Genomic DNA, 20,044 nt, shown 5'->3' with positions numbered 1-20,044 from the left:
TCCCTAGATTATGTAATAGTATTCACAACAAAGTCAGAAAAATCACACCAAAGTATGAAAAATCAGAACACACAACCAAAAATCTATATGTAGAAGTATACTCAGCATACCTTATATGAAGACACAATCACATTTTTGGTTTCTATCTAGTTCTTTTAGGAAGAGGAATGAAATCTTAGTCAAACACCCCCACACTTTGACATATTCATAAGAAGGTCATCTACCTTTCCATAAATCATATGGAGTTTCATCTGATCCTTAAGGGTACTATTCAGGATATACTAGTTAAGAGGACTTCCTCCTCCCCACAAGACCGCAGGTAATCCTGAACTAATCAACATGGTAATTATGATCTCCTTAAGGATACAATTAATATGTTCAAGGCTTCTAATTGGTTATCAACTTCAAGTTTATACATCTTAAGGCTTCTAAGGCATCATCCTTATCCCTAAGCAATTATACAAGATAGTACCTCGTACAATCATCTACGGAAGTTATAAACCATCTTTTACCATAGTGGTTTTGGGTTGAACTCATGTCAACTAGGCCTAACTGAATTAATTCTAAGGGATTAGAATTACTATGAACATTTGCGCTAAAAGATTTTATAGCATATTCATTTCACTTTTGTGTTCAAGATCCAAACTAAATTTGGGTACGAAGCCTATGCTAGGCAGTTTATAGCATTGACTTATAATTTTACGGTTCCAAGTCTACCATGCAAAACATTCAAAGACACAAAAGAAAGCACAAGAATCAACTATGTTCACTTCATCAGATTTTCCTTCAAACTTATATAGACCCTAAGTCCTATAACTGTTGCCTAAAAATCAATACCCTTAGTTATAACAAGTTTTCCACATTTAATTAAGATCTTCAATCTTTTACCATCTTCAAGAGAACAAGATACAATATTATTTCATATGCTCGGAACATGAAAACTTCATTCAGTGTGAGAATATTACAGATATGAACTTATGCTCGACCTTTCCCTTTTATGCAACCTCTGTCGCAGATGAGTTACTCATATAGAGTTTCTCGACATCCCTTATCCTCTGATAAGAGGTGAACAGGTCTCTGTTTCAACAAACATACTTAGTGGCTCCAGAGTCCACCCACCAGTCTCTCACATTGGTTATTAAAATAACTTCCGACATCATGTCAATGAACTCGTTCTAATTTGTTTCAACTAAATTAGCATTAACTTTTACTTATTAAGGTTTTATGTTGTCTACACTTTACTGCCGTATGGCCAGGAATTTTACAAACATAACAATCACCTTAATTAAAGTAATGCCGGATTCAGTTTTACGAAACATACCTTTCTTATGAAGACTACGCTTAGAGTTGTGTTTGATGTTCTCGCCTTTGTCAGCTTTGGAAGACTTGTGTTCATCCACATGCGCCTGGTAGCCATGTTCCTTTTCAATTTCATGTCACAATCTTCGTTTATACTCTGACCACGGACACGGTAATTTCCCAATCACCTAATACACCACATCTCACAAACCTTAGTTCCGAAACGAAAGATAAAATAGTTTTGAAGATAATATCTAGATTTACAAACTTCGTTTGAACCACCATATCAAAAAACTCATGATTACCCCATAAAAATACTTTAGTTAACAACAAAAGTTTGCCCGTCAGAATTTTTCAGGAACATTTGTCTGTTTTGTAAAATATCAAAAAAATACTTTTACAACTCCAAAAATTCTGAAATTTTACGTGGGTAACTATCAGGATGTCTACTACGTTGTGTCAAAAGGGTTCATCGAAATTCCTTCTAGGTTAAGAGATAATCTCGAAACTCTACAGCTGACCAAAAATTCGTTTTTGTTTTTCACTCCACAATTAACATCCATGATTCACAAACCAACCAACCATTTTCGATTATTACAAATTATAATGTCTTAAGATTGTTGGGTGCAATAATTAAAATAAAGACAATCAAATAAGCAAAAGTTATTGATACTTATCTCCTTTATAATGGAATTGATCGATTGACGAAACGAACGAGCTTCTCATATCTTCACAACAACAACAAGGCAAAACTTTGGAAAAAACAGAGTGAGTCACGTGTTCAACACGTTTCCCTTAAGACATTAGCGCCCGGCTACACTCAAGAGTGATGCTATAGCCCTCACAGGACGGATATCTTCAGGAACACCCTACTACACCTACTACTAGCATATGTAGTAGATGCTCAACTTGAGCTTGGCAACTCCGAAAAAACCGTTAAGAAAAATCGCGAACTCTTAAGAAACGCTATAAAAATATTTTCCCTTAGGAATCCCTCTAAAATATAGAGCAACCCCTTTCCCCTCGATTTTACAAAAGTAGTGAATTTCTTTATATAATGGAATAAAATAATTTAAGAAGTGGTAACTCCATAACGTGGGACTAATAAGTTTATATAGTTTCTTAAAATTACTAAAAATTGGAAACTCCACAATGTGTGACTAAAAAGTTTCATTCATAAAAGAAAATAATAAATTATAATTTTTTATTAAAACTTTAAAAAAATATTTTTTTATTAATCGTTTTCCAACAGACATCATACCGTGGATACGGATGAACCAGGCTCGTATAATTAATGCAGTGAAAAAATCTTTAATAATTAGTGGTACCACCATTACTACACAATCTTTCGAGATTTCTTGATGTTTATGTTCGTTCTACATATATGAAGTGCTTTGGAGATCTATTTTTCTTTGTGAGTAACCTTTTTGTTTAGTAGTATAGAGCTGGGGTTATACAAAAATTAGAAGTGTGACCAAAGCAACCACCATAACCCCATCGAATGGAGCAGCAATACTTGTTGCATGATATCGTCAAAAGGACTAAGGAAACTTTCATTCACAGTTTTGTTGATTCTTCTAAGCATGCTGGTGCTGGTCTAGTTTTGGTATCAAAATGAAGCTTAGTTTACCGAGACAGATTGGTGTTGGGATTTCACGGTGGCCGGGGTTAGTTCGATCAGTTCATCATACTGCTAAATATTTCTATAACCCCGTATCTGTAGTAGTCATTCCATGCCATAGGTCACTTTCTATACCAACAAGACAAGACATTTTGCTCTGCGCGAAAGTTACTAATTAATTTCCTGAAGGAAGTTGTTCGAAGTGGTTGGACTTCAACACAGCGATCTATGGCATGGAATGACTACTACAGAGATGGGGTTATATATAAATATTTATTTTTGAAGATGACTCGACTAGTGGGGGGAACTTGGGATCTTGGCTTAAACGCAAGACAATTTGGACGCCAAGGATATTTCAACTACTTACTGCATGGGCAGATGGACAAGAATATGCAAACCAGTGCCCAATACAACCAGGAAACAAGTATCCCTATAAATTCAAAGTCGCAAAACAAGAAGGAACCCTGTGGTGGCATGCAGATACATCTTATATGCGAGCGACTGTGTATGGTGCCCTCATAATTCGTCCAAGGGCTGGTCGGAGCTACCCATTCCCAAAACCATATAAAGAAGTCCCTATTATGTTAGGTGAGTGGTGGAACGCTAACGTGATGGACGTTGAGCGGATAGGTATGAAATTGGTGGTGTCGCAATGTCTCAGATGCTTATTCAATCAATGGTTGTCTTGGTGATCTATTCCCCTGTTCAAAGAAACGTAAGTACAAAATTATACTTTTGATTGCATCACATTTGTTCAATATTTTCCTTGGCAAGCTTCATCAAGTTTACTACTGAATTGAGTTAATCAGCACGTTGTTTATTTGAATTAAAATGGCAAAACAACAGATACATATAAGTTGAATGTGGTAAAAGGTGAAACCTATCTGCTTCGGCTTATCAACGCTGCCATCAATAATCAATTCTTTTTCAACATTGCTGATCACAAGTTCATAGTCGTCGCAATAGACGCCAGTTACACAGAGCCTTACCACACGGATGTAGTCGTCTTTGGTCCAGGCCAAACAACCGATATCCTCTTAAAGACTGATCAACCAATTGGGGATTACTACATAGCAGCAAGTCCTTATGTTAGTGCCATGTACCCTGCCCCATTCTCACCAATTGCCACCACAGGAATCCTTCATTACATAGGGGGAACCACTTCAATTTCATCTGCCTCTGCACCCAAAATGCCAATCCTAACAGCTTTCAACGACACCCAAACAGCTTACAAATTCCACGGCGAGCTGACCGGTTTAAAGAATGGACCGTTTTTTGTGAAGGTTCCGCGCAATGTGGATGTGAAAATGTTGATCACTGTCGGATTGGGTATTACCACTTGTCAAACACCAAATACCTGTGTTGGTAATCCATTTGGATCTAATATTTTGTTCTCAGCGAGCATGAATATCCAGTCATTCCAGTTGCCTAGCAGCATATCACTGTTGGAAGCATCTTATAGGGGTGCAACAGGAATTTATACCGAAGGTTTTCCCGATCAACCACCACTAAAATTCGATTATGCTACCGACAAAAACCAATCACTCTGGATCCCGCAGAACACAAAAGTTAAAAGGTTGAAGTATAATTCCAAGGTGGAGATTGTTTTTCAGAATACGAATATCCTCACTCCTCAGAGTCATGTTATGCATATTCATGGTTTCGATTTCCATGTACTGGCACAAGGGTTTGTTTGGGACATATAATGAAAAGAGAGACAAAAAGAAATTCAACTATGTTAACCCACAGGAAAGAAACACTGTTGCCGTGCCTACCGGAGGATGGACTGTTATTAGATTTCGGGCCAACAATTCAGGTATAAAATACGGAAAATGGGTCATTTGTCAAAATATTTTTAAAACATGATTATAATGGATGAGTAAAAGTTATTACAGGTGAAATGGAAAAAAAAAAGATAATAAGGATGAAACTGGATTCATCCTGGCTTAAACTTAAATAATAACGAGGATGAAACTGGATGCATCTTGATGTAAATTAAAAATAAGAAAAAGTATTTGACAATGGGTAGGATGAAACTGTTTACATCCTGACTATTTTAACATTTTTGTCCATTTAAATAGTATCAAAACCTAGATGTCTTTTTTACCCAAAAATTATAGCTTTTGGTTTTTTTAACCAATTTTGTGTATAAAATATCATTGATATAAATATTTCTGTATGATTTTTATAGTGTCATTTGGCTAATAAAGACATGCCTAATTTGTTTGTTTTAATATTGTGTAGGGGTTTGGTTAATACATTGCCATCTCGATCTTCATATGCGGATGGGTCTAGCAACCGCTTTCTTAGTTGAGGACGGACCATATCCGTGGATGAAGCTTCCTCCACCACCTAAAGATTATCCTCAATGTTAATCATGAGTTTAAACACTCTCTGGTTTCGTTTTTTTAAGTGTTGTATTAGTCTCAACTCAAATCTTGTTATCACCTTAACAGAGAGAAAGTTACGTTAAGGAATAAGAAGTGCTACGAAATCCGAGTTGTTTTTTTCTTTCCGAAACGGTGCATGCATGAAAACGTCTCACTTTATAAGAACCGATGTTTAGAGCAGTTCCTATGGAATGAACAAATTTGGAGTCTGTTCATTTTTTTCCCACTATGAACCCTAGTTAGCAATTCGGGATTCGGCAAACGTACGGAACGGCAAACGTACGAGTATTATACGATTTTGTAAAACCCAGATTCGGTCCAAAATTCGGTCAACGAGACGTGATTTGTCAGTAATTCGGAACGGCATACGTACGTGTATAATTCGATTTATAAATGTGAGTTCGGCTCCGAAAATTCGGTATCTATATATAACAAATAATTGGTATTTATAAGGTCATAGACCAATTTTTATGCATATGTGTGAGTTATTTAAAGAAAAAATAAACTTAATATGATGATATTAATAATATATACAACACTAGTTATTTAAGAGGACGTCGTATGGTGGTTTAGATGCTTGGTTAGTGAGTTTGAGATCTCTCTCACCTTCACCTTCAAATCTCTTCAGTCGTTTTTGTTTCATAAAAATTAGAACACGTCTAATATTCGGTCGTGTATGCTCGGAAGGCAGTAAAGCCCAAAAAGTGGAGTCTTTGAAAAGTAAAAGCTAAAGAATTTATGGCGAATTAAGCGGACGTATCATTCGGAATACGTAAAATTCGTGAACGGTTCGCGAATAATCCGGGAATGACACATAATACGCGACTTGGGTTCGGAGTTGCAAACGTACGCGAATAAGACGGTAAAATTCGTGATACGGAAAAATTCGCGAATGATTCGCGAATCATTCGCGTACTTACTAACTAGGCTATGAACTCAACAAACATGAAAAATGGATGTTAAAATCATCTAATTTGTTGATTTGAACATCGAGATGGACCACCCAGCACGCGCCTGTGATAAGACCGGGCGAGCTTGGCACAAACGCGACCGTTAAAAGCACTGACGCGCGCCAGCGACTTTCTCATTCACACGCGCGACTCTTGGATTCACGCCAAGTACAATCCCTGATTACTTTACTACTTTTTAATCTTATTTTATCTTACTTTATCCTTTTTTTTCTCACTTCATCCTATTTTATCTCACTTCATTCTTTTTTATCTCACCTAAATATTATATTTTATTTTTCAGCTTTATCCTACAAAATTTTTTATATTAAAAACAAATACTAGTGGGGCCCTAGAAAACCAAATCTGTTAATTTTATCCTGCTTTATCAAAGTGGAGAAACAGGTTTGGCCATCCACGTGGCTCAATTTCTTTTTTTGAGTTTGAACATTACCATAGGAATTTCCCTTAGTATCATCACGTAGACTAGCAACATCTCAGATGTCGAAAATGTGTCTCGCCTACGCTATTATTCAACATTTTTTCTTTCGACAATTCTTTGCATCATATCTTCCTCGTATTCAAAAAAAAAAAATTGATAAAGTAAGGATATATTAAAAAGGAAAAGATATTTACATTATATACAAAGAGATCACCATATCCCAACAACACCGGAAAAAATCATAAAAAAACCTATTACATAGAAACTATTATTTCCCATTGAAACATAATCTGATTAACCGAGTAATATCCGAAGATATTCTCCGCTGAGCTCCACATGTATATATTTTGAATGATTAACATCTTGATATCTTCAAAAGATTTAATCCCGCCTCCATGAATTCTCGAATTCTTCTCCTTCCAAATCTCCCAAAAAAATAGCAAAAGGAGTTATCTGGCAAACAGTTGCTTTTCTCTTACCGACTTTGAAAAGTTTCCATCTCTCCAATAAAGCTTTAAAATCCTCGGGCATAGTCCATTGAATATGCAAAGAAATATCGTTGATATAAATTTCTTTTAGAAATATCCAAAGCCCAATGATAACCGGACTCGTCTGGCCTGAACAGCGAAGCCAAAGAACAATGTTTACTACCAGCAATAGCATAAATCCTTGGAAAAGCAACAACAAGAGGCTACTATTTGTCCTCCCAAAGACGGATTTTGTTTCCATTTCCAATCTGAACTGAATGCACTTCAAAGAATTATCAGCCACTTTACAAATGTTTCTCCACACACCGATCCCGTGAGCAGCAGTGAACATTTTTGTTCTCCATCCTAAATCACTACAACCATGTTTTTCAAAAATGATCTTAGCCCATAAAGCATTTCTTTCTCTTTCAAGCCTCCACCACCATTTCTTCATTAGAGCCCTGTTGATGGTGCTAATGCAACGGATACCCAGACCACCCTTGTCTAAAAGGTTTACCCAAATTGGACCAACCAACCCAATGGACATTCTTCTTTTTGGCAGAGTTGTGCCAAAGAAATATCTAATAGTTTTCTCTATTTGCTGGATCACCGATTTAGGAGCCATGAAGATACAGAAATAGTAAATAGGTAAACTAAGAAGGACGCTCTTAATTAAAGTTTGCTTACCGCCTTTTGACAGCCAACTCCTTTTCCAGGTTGCAAGCCTACATTTGCGTCTGTCGACAACCCTGTCCCATTTTCTCTTAAACAATGTTTTTTTACCAAAAGGCAGACCGAGATATATGGAGGGAAAAGCTTCGCAGCTGCAACCTAAAACGGCAGCCAACTCGCCTAAATTGACCACGTCACCAATCGCGAAGAGACTACACTTGCTGAAATTTGTACACAGCCCTGAGGCAAACTCAAATGATAAAAGAATATATTTCAAAAATCTAACTTGCTTCAAGTCAGCATCGAGGAACACTAATGTGTCGTCTGCCAATTGTAAATGGCTACACTTGCGAATTGGACGGATTAGTATCAACACTAGTGATTCGGGAATCTCCTATGGATCCTGCTCCTTCCGCAAAGTAGAACAACCACAATAATGGACCGGTTCAGGACCAGAACCAGAATGAACTGCTACAAACTAACATCTTGTTTGTTTGCAGCTGACTCGGCGTCTGGATCTGAGTCAACCTTTGACTCGGGCCGAATCAGCAGTCAGACCGTTTGTTTTGCATTTTGAGTCAGATCTGACTCGACCTATGACTCAGACATAACCCCTGACTCGGACCCATTTGAGTCAGGTAACAAAATATCCCTGACTCACGGAACCAAACCACTGACTCACGTTTTTTGAGTCAGATGAGTCAGATCTGACTCAAAACAAACATATTGAGTCAGATCTAGATGAGTCAGGTGATTTCACTCAGATTCAGATGACTCAGATCCAGACGACTCAGATGAGTCAGGAGTAAACAAACATAGTGTAAGACTGGAACTATTGGCATCCTTGCGGACAAAGGAAATTAAATATCAACACGTGGAACTGAGTTTTCCAGACTAACAACCTGGGTCACAAGTTGAAAAGGAGTTTTCATTCAGAGATTACCAATTGGACGCACTATGGATAACGTGGGTCCTCAAGGCCAAATATGTGATGGTTAATGGTTTGTGGTATTTACGCGGTCAGATGTGCAAAGTCGGTAGGACTATACAAAGCTATAATTTGCCGTTAGGTGAATTAGGGTTGAAACTGAATTGAATTATGTTCAGAGTAGTACGGTATAGTACACTAGTCCAATCAAGTCATATATAAAAATAGGATAAAATTATTTTTTTCTTATTGTGCTCAGTAAAGAAAGATACACATTAAAATAACATCGCTAACTACTAACCCAGAAATACATGGAGAGTATCTAGCCCATTGAAAAGCTTTCATTTTTATGTCAATAATCAGCTCCTCAACTTTTCGCTCCTTATTGTTGAAATTTCTACCGTTTCTCTCGTTTCAAATAGCCCAGAGAACAGTACTTGGAAGACGCTTCCACACCTAATTAATACGAGCTGATAAACGAGAAGTTGACCAGTTTTTGATAAGATCCATGGTGGAACCCGAAAGATCGATAAAAATAGGATAAATCATGTGCAGTATTCACCGTAAAGGTAATTGTTTCACCTTCTTTTGGGAATTAACAAGAAACCGGAAAAATCACGGGAATAGTCATTCTTCTTCGACTACCACCACTTATTCAAGCTGTTTTTGATATAGGTTTCCAAAGAAAGATTCTAGGTTGCAAGCACTGGAAATTTTCAGTAACACATGTAGTTATTTTGTTCTTTTCTGTTTGGAAATGGAGTTTGTGGTGTGACACCAAAATAATGGCAGAATGACCATTGTAACAATCAGTTACAGTCACTTCCTGTTCCATGCGTCACTGAAAATTAAAATCACTCAATGGAAAGTCCTTATAAGGATGCATATTCACTGATGTTATACAATACAACGAAGCAAACACGTAAGAAACTATAAATTAACGTACAAATTCTCAACTGATGACTAAAACCCCTCAATATGGACGACGGCAAAAAGCCCTCAGTGGAAGAAAGGAACAAAAAAAAAAGACTTAAAGTTGGAGAAGACATCTGAGAGATTCACCATTCACGAGAAGGTCAAATGCTTCATTGATCTTTAAGAAGGGAAGCTCATGAGTTATAAATCCATCCAGTTTCACCACCTTGCCAGAGACGAAAAAATAAAATAAAAACAACAGCAAACAAATATCGTACTGAACAACAGATGTAAATAATTACTACTTACCCCGCTAACGCAGTCATCTGCAAATTTGGGCAACTGGGACTTCCCTTTAAAGTCTCCAAAGACGGATGCAACGATTTTCCGACCATCAAACAATTCCATCGGATGGAGAGGCATCATGTTTGGCGTTGGGTGAATTCCCAAAACTACTGTTAGACCCCACCCCTGTGTGCACAACAACAACAAAAATGGGGGTTGAAATCAATGTTGGATACGACAGGTAGGTGACTGGCTAGCTCGTACAACAGATGCACAGTAAGATCACATAATTTTTCCCCAGAACAGTATAAAAATACATCATTATTGTAATTTTCAATTCCCTATGTAAATAAATGGGAGATGCCCAGTACTTTTGTTTTATTCTTATCTAAGAAGAGACTAAGACTCAAAAGAGTTCGCAATTCCAGGGTTAAAAAAAATAAAATAATTCCAGGCAGAGTCGTGGAGGTACATTTGGAAACATAGCATAATGAAATTTAACTTGGGATACGTACGTCATGGGTGGATAGAAATGCTTCCCGTAGAACGCTAAGGTTGCCTGCACACTCGAAGCTGTAATCAACTCCTTTCCCTCCAGTCATTTCTCTAATTATCTGTACAACAAAAACGTCATTCACAGCAAATATCACCATTTATGTATACGTTTCTTGCTAGTTGGATATTCATTTGAAGATGTGCCGGTTATCCTCCAAATTATTCATGGTGATGTTAAAGAATTTGTCGCATACACATAACTTGTGTCAACTTCCAACTACCCAAGTTGACAACAAAGATATATATCGTGTTCAAGTAAACAATCTCAATTTACTAATCTTAGTTTATATGGTCGGCAAAGAAGAAATATATATTAAGAGAAAAAGAGAGAGTACAAACGAGCACCCACAAGAGAAAGGAAACAGGTCCTTCAAGGCAAAGGACTACTGAACACGAGAAATAAGAGAAAAGCAAAAGAAACTTTACAAGGCAACTAACCCACTAAAACAACCTCAACTTCGACTAATGAGGCAATGAGGGCCATATAATTAACTTTGCTTTCCATTTTAAAATAAAGTCGTCCAACTGAGAAAGACGTCGTATTAAAAGAAAGTTCTTTACATACCTCATGTACAGGTTTATCCGAGTCCATTGGGTTGATAAAATCGGTTACACCCATCGACGCACCTAAAATCGTACAATTAGCTTGTGAATTATATTTAATATACAAAAAAGCCAATTAGAATTTAAGAGTAAAATTTGAAGCCGTATTCTTTTTCTTTGCAGAAAGAACCACACTGTAAAAAAAAAATCAATATCCAAAATTTTGATGTGTCCAGAAATACGTTGGTTCTAGACTCTATGAAGAGAATATGTGGTAATAATAATAAAAAAAAAATACTTTAGTCTCTTTGTTTTTGTTTTGTTTTTCTTATAAAAAATATTGCCTTTCAAAAACTGGACGGATCTTATAAATACAAAAACGAATCTAAATACCTTTGATGAACTTGGACGGATTAGTATCGACACCTATGATTCGAGAAGCTCCTCTAGCTCGTGCACCTTCGGCAACCTAAATTAGACGATCAAAATTTTATGAAACGTAGATTTACGCATCTTTAACAATCAAATAACTAGGCCAACTGACGGTATCAACTATCAACATGCTGCATCATCATGATTATACCTTTGTCTACTCCTGTTGGAAATACCTTCACCGGAACATGCTATGTATGGGTTAAAATATCTGGCCATTTTTGTACATACGTATCTGCAACAGAGATGAAAACACTCACCGCAAGTCCAACAGAACCCAATCCAAAAATGGATAAAGATGATCCTTCTTTCACATCTGCTGTATTCCATGCGGCTCCAACCCCTTCAGGCAATAAAACATGAGGGTGAATTGAGCTTCATATATATATATGAAGAGTGTCACATAAAAGTTAATCATCTTACCATAAAATCCATGGTGAATACCACTTCAGAACAAAAACCAAATATCATACACTTGTTTATTATATATATATACTTATTACGACGGACAAAAGGTATGCATCCCAAACCGTTATTGCTTATTAAGGAAGGAGGATCATGCCTCTTCAACTGCTCTTCCCTTTCTCAATACATGACAGTCAAAATAGGCTGAAAGGTGCATGATTGAATGAATGATCCACCACTATTCATGTCAGTCAAGATAGGCTGAAAGGTAATACGAAACGTAACAAACTCTACCATTTTTCGGGGTTATATGTTATCTAGCAAACCACGTGTTCTTGGAAAATGGTTCAACCGCGAACTGATATAAGGAGTGAAAGTGAAGTACACAATTGCCGGATTTGGCCAGGAACCTCTCATGTTCGATTTGGTTAGTTAGCTCACGGATTGAACCTAATTTCTGATTTCGCGACACTGGCATGAGACCGACCCATGCCTTCGACAAATCTAGTCATCTACTCCTTGATAGTCATAACATAAGTTCTTGTCATCTCTTAATCACACAAAATATAAGGGGATGAGTTTTTTACCTGTTGAAACGCAACAGCTGAGTAAAGTCATCATCTTAAGTGGAGCATCTGAATCGATCTTAACAAGACAAGCCGAGTCAACAACACTGTACTCACTAAATGTTGAAGTGTTAAGAAAATGGTAAATCGGTTGTGACCCATCCCGAGTTGTAAACCTCGTTTTTCCGTCCCGATGCATAACGCCTTTGAACGGATTCACCCGAAATTTCTCGCATAGATTAGTCTTCTCTGATTCACAATAAATACATTCTTGACATTCACCGTTAAAAATCGGTACCACTTTATCTCCTTCCTGCATATCATTAACTCCTTCTCCAACACTCTCGACGATCCTGTCCAGACATAAACCACATCATTTAACAATTGTAGTATAACCTCACGATTTATTCAAGAACAAAGACTGATTTAATTTTACTAACCCAACTGCTTCATGGCCGAGTATGCGAGGATAGATTCGTTGGGCTTCACTCTTCAATCATATAAAAGTGAGTTAGAATCTCCAAGTCATACGACAATGAAAATGAATAAGGATCTACGGACGGTCGATTTCTAATTATAATTACGTACCTCTCCTTTCCAAGCACTTAGATCAGTGTGACAGATAGAAGTATAGAGAATTTTAATACGAACTTCCAATTTTTGAGGAGGATGGACTTGTATATCTTCTATTACAAATGGTTGTTTTGGTCCCCAAACAACAGCAGCTTACATAACCGCAACACAATCAACAGAGATCAGTAAGTTTCAGATTAATTAGTGAAAAGTTCAGGAGAGAGTTAAATTAAGTTATTACCTTTGCAAGTGATCACCTTTCCTCTTGTTTCAGTTGGATTGAAGGAGCCATTGTTGTTGCCTTCTAAGCTACCCATTATTCTCTCTGTCTATCAATTTCTGTGAATTTCTCACCTTTCCTCTGTTACACTTCGTTCTGGATACACCTAGCGGTATATATGTCAAATGAAGTCTGAGGAAGTCAGACATGGAAGTTGAAAGTCAAGTAGTCAATCAAAAGAAACAATTAATTATGAAGGCGTACCGGTGACGAAAAAAAGGGGCGGAGAATGGGCCAGCGGTTGGGGAGGATGGGCGTTAATTATGATGGAGAATGAATTAAGTGACCATCTTCACCGCACAGTGTCCGATTTCACGGTTGGGTCCAGTCAAATAGTTGACCACTCTTTGAGCTTTTTAGTTTTGACTGTTACCTAATTTAAAATCATTTTTTCTATTTATATATGTTTCTTTTTGGATATGAGCACCACTGCGTTGAAGAGTTTGCTGCCGAATCCTGAAGGGTGAAGTCAAAATAGTTAAGTTATTACATGAGAATATCTTATCCCTTACATATCGAATAGTATTTGTACCCTGATTATTTTAGTTATCCGAATCGAGAAGATACTATATATTTCCTTTTATTAATACGAACAAATTTACACTATGAGTCTTACACCATGTTTGTTTACTCCTGACTCATCTGAGTCGTCTGGATCTGAATCATCTGGATCTGAGTGAAATCACCTGACTCATCTGGATCTGAGTCGATATGTTTGTTTTGAGTCAGATCTGACTCATCTGACTCGGAAATAAGTGAGTCAGTGGTTTGGTCCCATGAGTCAGGGGTATTTTGTTACCTGACTCAAATGAGTCCGAGTCAGGGGTTATGTCTGAGTCAGAGGTCGAGTCAGATCTGACTCAAAATGGAAAACAAACGGTCTGACTGCTGACTCGGTCCGAGTCAGGGGTTAACTCAGATTCAGACGCCGAGTCAGCTGCAAACAAACAAGTTCTTAATGTTTTGGGGAAAAAGTTATACGATACATAAAAGTAGAACGGTAACCATTGCAGCGAAGAAAAAGTTTTTGATCTAGAGAATGAATATGTAAGGGATGGTGTTGTATTATTGTTGATGGTGATTTTGATACTAGGAGAAGATAACTTAAAAAAAGAAAGCGGTTCTGGAGATCTATAGGAATAATTCGTTAATTCCCTCGGACTAAGGGCACGAAATGGATATATATAAGCAGTCTAACGAGTTGGGGACCATGTAGGGGTCATAGGAGGAGACTTTGCTAATTCCGTCCATGTAGGGTCATAGTAGTGAGCCTCAGCCTTTCACTGTTATATAGATATTTTGTAGTTTTTTTGTTTTAATGAAACCTATTGTTACAGTCGATTTGGTTTCGAGGGTTCCTATTGATTTAATTATCGTTAATATGGATAAGGGGAACTATTTATTGTCAAAAATACAAAAATACCCTTAATTTGATAACCGATCTAATTACCAAACCTATATCTAAATCCAAAAACAAATGTTAAGATTAATCCTAAGAAAGAAAAAAAAAGACGTCATCTTCTTCTACCTTTCTTTTTCTCATCCTTCGTCTTTTCTTTCTCTTCTTTCATTTTTTTTCCTTCAATGTTGATTAATCATCGATTTTCAGCCAATAATAATTTTAAATAGGTAAAAATTGAAAACTTTTTTTACTGCTTTTGATCTCATGAGTAGGTTAGATTTGATTAAATTAGAAATTGAAAAATCAGTTTCAGAACTAGATACGGTTGGGAAATTTTGATTTCCTAACCATAGGATTGATTTACTGTGGGAAAATATTGATTTCCTCACCATATAAATTTTCTACGTAGGGGAAAATATGAACTCCCAACTGTAATTGCTTTACTAAATTTTGTGTATGGTGGGAAAACCCAATCGATAGTTACCCTGGTTTTGTAAACGGTTGGGAAAATATGAACTCCCAACCATAAGTGTTTAACTAACTTTTGTATACGGTTGGATTTTCCAACCGTAAGTTACCCTGATTTTGTTTACGGTTGGAAAACTCAACGGTAACTTCAGTTTTCAACAAAAATAATATTATCTTGTGATTTTGATTTTCAAATATTAACTATAAATCAAATGATTAGTCTAATATTATTATTAATCGTATTGTTTAATTTAGTTAACCTAATCATTAATATTAATTAATCATTGTGATAAAGGATTTTGAAGATTATTATTTGATGACCCAGTTTTTTATCATCTTGTGAGCCCTCAAAATCAAAATTTTGAAATCTATAATAGGTTTTTTTTATATAACGAGGAGTCGCCAGAAGAGTCGAATTGTGTGTACAGTCTAAGGTGACTGCTCCTCTAACATGCTAATTTTATGTCTTGATTCAATTTTGCAATGGCGAAGTCGGAAAATCTGGTATTGGAACAAAATTTGTAAATTATCAGGCTTTGGAGCTAGCCAATAAGGTAAAAACCTGTCAACTTTTGTCATGGGCTGACTACCCCATTCCAAGTTTAATTATTAAGTAAGAAACTTATTATATGGCTCCGAGCTTTTGGTTTCGATGGTTTTTGTAAGAACGATTTTTTGGGATCATAGTCTTTTTTGGGACCATGGTTTTATTTTGAGTAAGACATTAGAAGTAAATCTAGGTCAGCCCTTATCTAGATATTTATATTAATACCTAAATTACCCTCATCATTAATTTTCGATAATGATTAGTTAGTGTTAATAATAATTAGTGTAATGATTAGTGCAATGATTAAGTTAAAGATAATTAGTGACATTAAAAAATAAGATTGAATTTTTTTTTAAAAGAAGTAGAATTATTGAGAGAGTAAAGTTAAAGAAGATGAAGAAGAAAAACATGAAAAATGATGGATTTTACCAACCACAATCGGAGGAAGAGTATTTTGGTACCCAAGATGCTTCAAACTTAGATAATGTTGGTTGAATTGCTCCAAATTTTCCAAAAAATGTAAATTTTTAGTATAGATTTGGACTTGTTCGGTTACCTTATGTGAAGAACATGTTACCGAACTCATTTGAAAGTGTAGTTCGGTTACTTTTTCCAAACACGCAGGTTACCGAACTCGCACTTTAATAGAGATTTTTAGTCGTTCGGTTAACAGACATGTTATCGAACTTTGTTTATAGATTTACAGAGTCACGTTCGGTTAGTTCGCAAACTTTAACACAACAACATATCTAACCGAACTCCACATGTATGCAATTAGTGAAGAGTTCGGTTTGTCAAGATTTTTTGCGAACAAATCGAACATAATGGGACAAAGTTCAGTTAAATTGAAACTCTACATAGTGGGAAAAATAGCACAATTCGGTTACATTGGAAAAAAAAATCTTTTTGTAATATGGGTAGAGTTTGGTGACTAGATAGTTTCATAACTTTTTGTGAACCAACCGAACATAGTAGGAAAAGTTCGGTTAAATCATAACTCAACATAATGGGAAAGATGACACAGTTCGCTAACATTGTTTTTTTTCTGTATTATGAGTAGAGTTCGGTTACTTAATAGTTTTAGAAATTTTTGCGAACCAACCGAACTCGCAGTTCGGTAACCTAACTTTAAATCCTATTTAACCACACTGTTCTTATTGTTCTTCCTTTCAGGAAGTTCGGTTTAGAAACTAGGATTTTTGTGAAACGCGTCCTAACCGAACAAGGAAATGTAACTTCAATATGAACCCTATTTTGATGATATCTATTCAACAAAAAGTAATGTGGAAGAAGAGAAGAACATGAAAAAATAATAATTTTCAATCGAACGAGCAACGTCAAGGAAAGAGAGAAGAAGAAGAGAATTTTTTTTTTCAAAATTATTTTTTTTTGATTCCCCTCCTATTTTTGATTTTGATTTTGATAATAGATTCACTTAGATTGGATGTATATGATTATATGTATATAGTTATTAGGTTAGATTTAATTTAAATTAAAGTGAAGGGTTAATGTGTATTTACCAAACTTTAAGACACCCCTTATAAGTATCGGGAGGTTGGCCTAATAAGACCATGGTCCCCCAAAAAAACCATGGTCCCTAAAAAATCTTTCTTTTGTCAGTTCAAATGTTATAAAGGTGGATAAAGGAAGATTTAAGCCATAAGGAAAATACAAAAATATCCTTTAATTATATTTATTATTATCTTATTATCGTTAAATAATTAAACTAAATCTAATTAAATGGAAAAACAAAAAGTAAACCTTGACCAAAACTAATGAACATCACATCTTTTTCTATTCTTCTTTTTCCTAATGGTCGATTCACCGCAAGTAATTATTTCAATTAGGTAGAATTGTAAATTCATCCTTTTTGTTGCTTTTGACCGCATAAATAGGTTAGATTTGATCAAATTAAAGATTTTGAAATAGTTCCAGAGTTACATACGGTTGAGAAATATTGGTTTTCTCAACCGTAAATCATTATACAGTTGGGAAAATATGAACTCTCAACCATATATCAAATTTTTCGAAAGATATTTTTCCAATACAAAACCCAACCATAAGTAGTAATGCTCCAAATTTTACCCAACCGTATTTGAACCAGGGTTATTTAACGGTTGGGAGTTCCAACCGTACATGAAAAGTACGGTTGGGAAATTTTGAGACCCGAACTGGATGTTAAATTAAAAAACAAATTATTTTTATTTTCAATCCCTAACTATAAATCGAATGATTAGTCCAATTCAATCAATAATCATACTTAATTGTTAATCAAATTATTTGCACTAATTAATGGAGGATATTATAGTATTAACAAAATTAATAGGTTGTTGCCTCTATATTGTCGCCTTGTGAGCCTCAAAAACCAAGATTTTGGATCCTGTGTAACAAGTATTTGTAGTAAATAGGGGTAAATTTTTATCGTGCATAATAACGAGGCCAATCATTAAAAAACCAGTCAAATTGATTTTTACAGAAAAACTTTTCTCCATCTCGAGGGTTCCTTCTAATTTTCATGTCCCATGTAAGCCGCGCCCGTGTAGCAAAACCCAAAAGGTACGAAAACTATTGAGGTAACTTCAGAAAGCGACTTAATGGAGAAAACTAAATTATTGAGCAGTGATATCAACTCCGTGAGTACCTATTCGTAGAGGTGTGAAATGTGTCGGCCTGGCACAACCCAGCCCACAAAATCACATGCTTAGCGTGCTATGTGTTGGGCTGCGCAAAAGATTCAGATGTGTCGTGTTGTACCGTGTTAAATGACGTTTTATGTTGTGTTATGTCAGAAAAATAATCGTGTTGTGCCATGTTGTATGTGCTAGCCAATTTATTTTATATTTTCTAAAGTAGATATTTTTCGGATACTTTAATTAGTACATGTATTATTATAGAAATAAATCAGCATAACGTAAATATAATGTCAAAAACTGGCTAAATAAAGTTTCTTTGTTTTTGTGACATATGCATGAAAAATTTAATGTATTGTGTTGTGTTGTATTTCATACATGATTTGACGTGCTTTCTGAGAGTATCTTGTTAAGTTGTGTCACATGCTTATACGTACCACGTGTTGTGCCGTGCTAATGGATGTGGTTATTTGTCTGAAAAAACACAACACAAAAAGCTAATATGTTATTCCTGTACTTTGCTAGGTCACCTGTCGAATTGTAACTTTTTTTGGTGTCATAAACGTATGGGCAGGTCCAATTTACACCTCTACCTATTGGATGTTAATATTATACTAAATAACATCCATTATCATACTGAACGACAAAGAAAAAACAAAAAATAATTTAACCGAAGAAAACATATGAAAAAAACAACGGAGCAGTTCGAGATGTTTGAATTTGTGGTGAACAATCAATAGATCATGTGTCATGGAGACCTATCTAACAAACAAATACAACGACAAAAAAGAAAAAATAGAATCAAAATTCCGATGCACGTTAGGAACTATGAGATGTAGACATAGTTGTAGAAGGTGGCATCAATTAAAGTACCCGGAATAGCAAGTGAACACAACAAGTCAATTTTTATTATTGGTCTAATATATGGGCAATTTGACTTTATTGGATATTTTCGGAAACATGAATCCTCTCGTTGCAAAAGGAAGTTTATCTTCAAAGAAAGTTACATTACGAGATACAAATAATTGTTTCACTTCCGAATTAAATAGATGTCAATCCATTTTTCCATATGGAAAACAATAAAGAAGGAATCTTTTGGATTAAAATTATTACAATCACGGGACACAATACTTGCGTAGCACAAACATCCAAATATCTGAACATGAGTATAAATAGAAGGATTCCTATATAACAATTCATATAGAGTTCTCCCATTGAGCAAGGGAGTAGGTGTGCGACTAATAATATAAGAAGAGGTTAAGATACATTTACCGAAAAACCGAAGAGGTAAATTGGCTAGAAATCGTAAATCACGCGTCACATTCAATATATGACGTTGTTTATGTTTAAGTCGCCCATTTTGTTGTAGCGTATCTACACATGAAGTTTGAAACTTTATACCCTGTTCAGCAAAGAAAGGAATTAATGGAAGAAATTACGTAAGGTTATCACTGCACCCCTTCTTAACTTATTTATCAAATTGTGTCTTAGCCATAGAAAAATAATTATGAAAACTTTGCACCACCTAAGTATTTTGTGCCATCAAATAAACTCAAACACAACAAGAATAATCATTGAAAATGGTAAGAAAATAATGCGCACCACAACAATATGGAGTACAATAAGCACCCTACACATCACAATGAACTAAGTCAAATAAGTCATCAGCTTTATTTT

General features: G+C 35.7%; 1 protein-coding gene and 1 pseudogene across 1 annotated transcript; one reads left to right on the top strand and one right to left on the bottom strand.

Annotated features, from left to right (window-relative positions):
* Positions 1-2,800: 2,800 nt before the first annotated feature.
* On the top strand, positions 2,801-5,295 carry LOC113328881 (annotated as a pseudogene).
* A 4,319-nt stretch (positions 5,296-9,614) lies between these two features.
* LOC113328940 (alcohol dehydrogenase-like 3) lies at positions 9,615-13,438 on the bottom strand. Its single transcript, XM_026575940.1, has 10 exons — positions 13,282-13,438; positions 13,056-13,192; positions 12,908-12,957; positions 12,489-12,820; positions 11,757-11,839; positions 11,458-11,533; positions 11,087-11,148; positions 10,482-10,580; positions 9,991-10,152; positions 9,615-9,907 (listed from the first exon to the last, which is right to left on the bottom strand). Exons 1-10 carry the CDS (start codon positions 13,355-13,357, stop codon positions 9,797-9,799), a joined length of 1,188 nt encoding a protein of 395 aa, XP_026431725.1. The 5' UTR covers positions 13,358-13,438; the 3' UTR covers positions 9,615-9,796.
* Positions 13,439-20,044: the final 6,606 nt, after the last annotated feature.

The sequence above is a fragment of the Papaver somniferum genome, unplaced genomic scaffold (genome assembly GCF_003573695.1).
Source record: "Papaver somniferum cultivar HN1 unplaced genomic scaffold, ASM357369v1 unplaced-scaffold_114, whole genome shotgun sequence".
Classification (NCBI taxonomy): Eukaryota; Viridiplantae; Streptophyta; class Magnoliopsida; order Ranunculales; family Papaveraceae; genus Papaver; species Papaver somniferum.
The sequence above is the reverse complement of the archived record's forward strand: the minus strand, read 5'-3'. Positions and strand labels throughout refer to the sequence as shown.